Below are 3,414 nucleotides of genomic sequence, written 5' to 3'. Positions count from 1 at the left end.
ATTATACATACACACACACCTGTGTGAGGGGAACCCCAGGACTGCTCCACCATCTGTAACTGCTCAGCACTACTGCAGTGTAGTGAACACACACACACACACACACACACACACACACAGAGAGAAAGAGAGAGAGCTGCCTTGCAAATGTAGTACTGTTGTAAATATAAAAGCCAAAAAATACCGTTAGAAGTAACAGCAGACATCATTTGACTCCTGCATACGCTGTCATCACATACAGCTGCTCCCTCTGCCAACATGTCTCATGAACACACACCCTTTTGCATATTTGTGTGTGCACATGTATGTGAGCAGAAACATAATTACAAAAGCCGGCAGCACACACATACATACACACACACACACGCGCACACACACACACACACACACACACACACACACACACACACACACACATAGGAGATGTGAGGATGTGATCAATAGCTATTGATCTGCCACCTTTGGCTTGTCTTGGCAGCTTCATGTTAGACATAAAAATGTCCACACCCGCCAGGATAGAGACATATGGCACACACACACGCACACACACAGATTTGAGCACACACACAGAAGAACATCCTTTGAAACACACACACACTCCCACGATTTTAATTTTATTCCTATATTATTATGAATACTTTAAAACAAACACCATTAAATAGATAATTCAAGCACAGTATAATAACTTGGATCAGTGAAGTTGATTCACTAGAGCATCCACACATACACACTCCTCCATCGCCTCACCTCTGTAGCACATAGTTAACCACAGCAGCTCCAGCACCTGACCCCCAAACTCACACACGTCCAATCCCAGCATGGTGCCTCTCGACGGGGCTGCGCTCTGTGCGACGGCTGGCAGGAGAATAACCAGAAAACCGGGGGAAACCTCCACAGGTAGCAACAAAGTAGCAGAGCAGGGACGGATTAAAGGAGGAGACCATCCACAAAAGTCTTGGATTTGGAAGAAGAAAAATGGAGGAGGAGGGAGGTCAGATGAGCATCTCCTCCCCGGAGGAAATATATCAAAAAATGTAGTTGTAAGGGTTGAAGGGGAAGAGGAAAAGCGTGAGCGAGACGCAGACGGAGACGGAGGCAGAGAGGCAGAGAGGCAGGGAGGGTATCCTTGGGTGTGGGTGTGGATGTGATGGGGATGTGTGTGAGCTAGAGAGAGACAGAGAGAGAGAGGATGGAGGGAGGGTGAGCCGGCTTTCTACACTTCTTCTCTTTCGTAAACTAGAGCTCAAATCTAAAGGCTAAAACATCTTTTTTGTTGCATGCAGCAGCGAGGATGCTGGGAGCTAACGGTGGCAGGCAGGCGCTGGTTCAGCCGGCAGAGCTGTCTGCAGCAGCATGTGTGTGTGTGTGTGTGTGTGTGTGTGTGTGTTACTCAGACGCTGGCTATCGATTCGCAGACGAGCAGCGAGCACCACCCTCCCCTCCTCCCCCCTGCATCCCTCCCTCCTCCTCCTCGTGTCATCAGCCCAGAGACTGCAATGAGCTCATCCTTTACCCCCCCTCCCTCATTCACTCTTCCTCGCCTGCCTCCTCATTCCTTCTCACCCCCCCCCCCCCCCCCCCCCTCCAACTCTCTCATGCTTTTATTTTCCTCTTCATTTTCCATCACTTATACAAATCCTCATGTGGTGTCCACTGTCTGTCTCCCTCCAGACATTCATCACTGTGTCACGCCATCTCTCTCCGTGTCTCTATTTATCTTATGCCCCCCCCCCCCTCCTCCCAGCCCTTCATCTTCTTCTTTATCTCCCTCTGTCTTTTAGTGACCACACCCTGTCAGCAGTGTGCTTCAATCATGGCTCTCATCTTTTTTACACTCAATCTTTTTCTTCTTCTTCATCATTTTGTCTTTTTTTTCCCTCTTTGTCTTCCCCTCCTAGGCTGTAGTACTGTAGAATACAAAAGGGAGCTGTTTCTCCCACTTGACAATCAGACACACTCCCTTTCTCACACACACACACACACACACACACGCCTTGTTAATCTGTCATTCAGAGGTTGTGCAGCTGTCATGTAGGATGTTATGTGAGACAACTTCTGTCTTTCTCTGTCCCTCCCTCTCTCAGACTCTGGCAGACCTTAGCACGATTGTTATTTTACACCCACATACATAAATACAGAAACATGCAGAAATGAGGATGCCGTTTGGTGGGAGTCGATTCCGAATTTAGTCAAAAGCTGTTAAATTAAGTGGGATTTCATAGACTGTATATAAGAAACGGACGTCGTCAAACGTGACGTCACCCATTGGTTTGTGGACTGCCGTTTTGAAGCCTCGAGTTCGGCATTTTGGCCGTCGCCATCTTGTTTTTTTGCAACCAGAACTGACACGAGAGGGTGGAGCGAAGTACGACCGAATGCTGAATAAGACAGTTTTAGGCGTGGTGCAGGAATGAGTCCTAAACCCCAGAAATGAGTTAGCATTTTAGCACTTCTGGTTCCCTCGTCTCAGAGTCAATGGGTTTTTAGTTAGATGCTTGAAATAAGGTCTGTAGTTAACACAAGCTTAAGAGATTGTTGTTCTACGATATAAAATACGTCAGTTAATATCCTAGTCATGAATTTTGAAGCTTTGAAGCTGCTAAAAAGTAACTAAATGATACTACAAAACGTTACTTCTGGCGATGGAACCACGCTTCTAAATCATATAAGTGGTGCACATACGTGGAGATTATTTTACGGAACAAAACATGTAGATATCATAAACGTTTGTTTGCCACAGAGCTTATTTTCTGCAATAATCAAACTCAATGGAAAAATCCTATTGGCTATTTGTCAAAGGAACCAGGGCGATGTTAACTTCTGGGTTGGCCTACAAAAATACGTCATTCCTGCACCACTCTATGTTACCATTAACTTTCATAAACTACAAAAGGTAGCCACGCCCTAAAGCAGACACCCTGCTTTAGGGTCTATTTGACTCTAAACAGGACCATAATTTACTAAATGAACATCATGCTGTATTGAGTGGTGCAGGGATGACATATTTTTGTAGGCCAAACAGGAAGTTAGCATCGCCCTTGTTCCCTCGACAAATACCCAATGGGATTTTTCCATTGGATTCTGGATTATTGCAGAAAATAACATCTGTGGCAAACACACGTTCATGATATTTACACGTTTTGTTTTGTCAAGATAATCTCCATAAATGAACACCACTTCTATGATTTTTGAAGCGTGAATAAAATCGGCAGAAGTAAAAAGCTAACGTTAGGCTATAAACTAACTACACCACGGTCGCATGACTTCACGTCGCCGCCACTAAGCTGAAGATGGACTAGTGTTCGGCGTGATGACGTTTAGTAGTCTCATTTAGCCACTTGTCAACAACCGCCTTTTTGAAGGCGCATAAAGGCTTCAATACAATTAGGGTATTTACTGATGTATTTTATATTG

At 45.3% G+C, this 3,414-nt stretch overlaps 1 protein-coding gene across 1 annotated transcript in view; it reads right to left on the bottom strand.

The window, feature by feature from the left end:
• arhgdig (Rho GDP dissociation inhibitor (GDI) gamma) overlaps positions 1-1,347 on the bottom strand; it is a 34,437-nt gene extending 33,090 nt beyond the window's left edge. The window contains exon 1 of the mRNA XM_074655290.1: positions 748-1,347. Within this exon, the coding sequence (XP_074511391.1) occupies positions 748-820 (73 nt within the window). The 5' untranslated portion in view covers positions 821-1,347. The remainder of the gene's footprint in view (positions 1-747) is intronic.
• Positions 1,348-3,414: the final 2,067 nt, after the last annotated feature.

Source organism: Sebastes fasciatus, chromosome 13 (genome assembly GCF_043250625.1).
Source record: "Sebastes fasciatus isolate fSebFas1 chromosome 13, fSebFas1.pri, whole genome shotgun sequence".
Taxonomy (NCBI): Eukaryota; Metazoa; Chordata; class Actinopteri; order Perciformes; family Sebastidae; genus Sebastes; species Sebastes fasciatus.
This window is presented reverse-complemented; position numbering and strand designations above follow the sequence as displayed.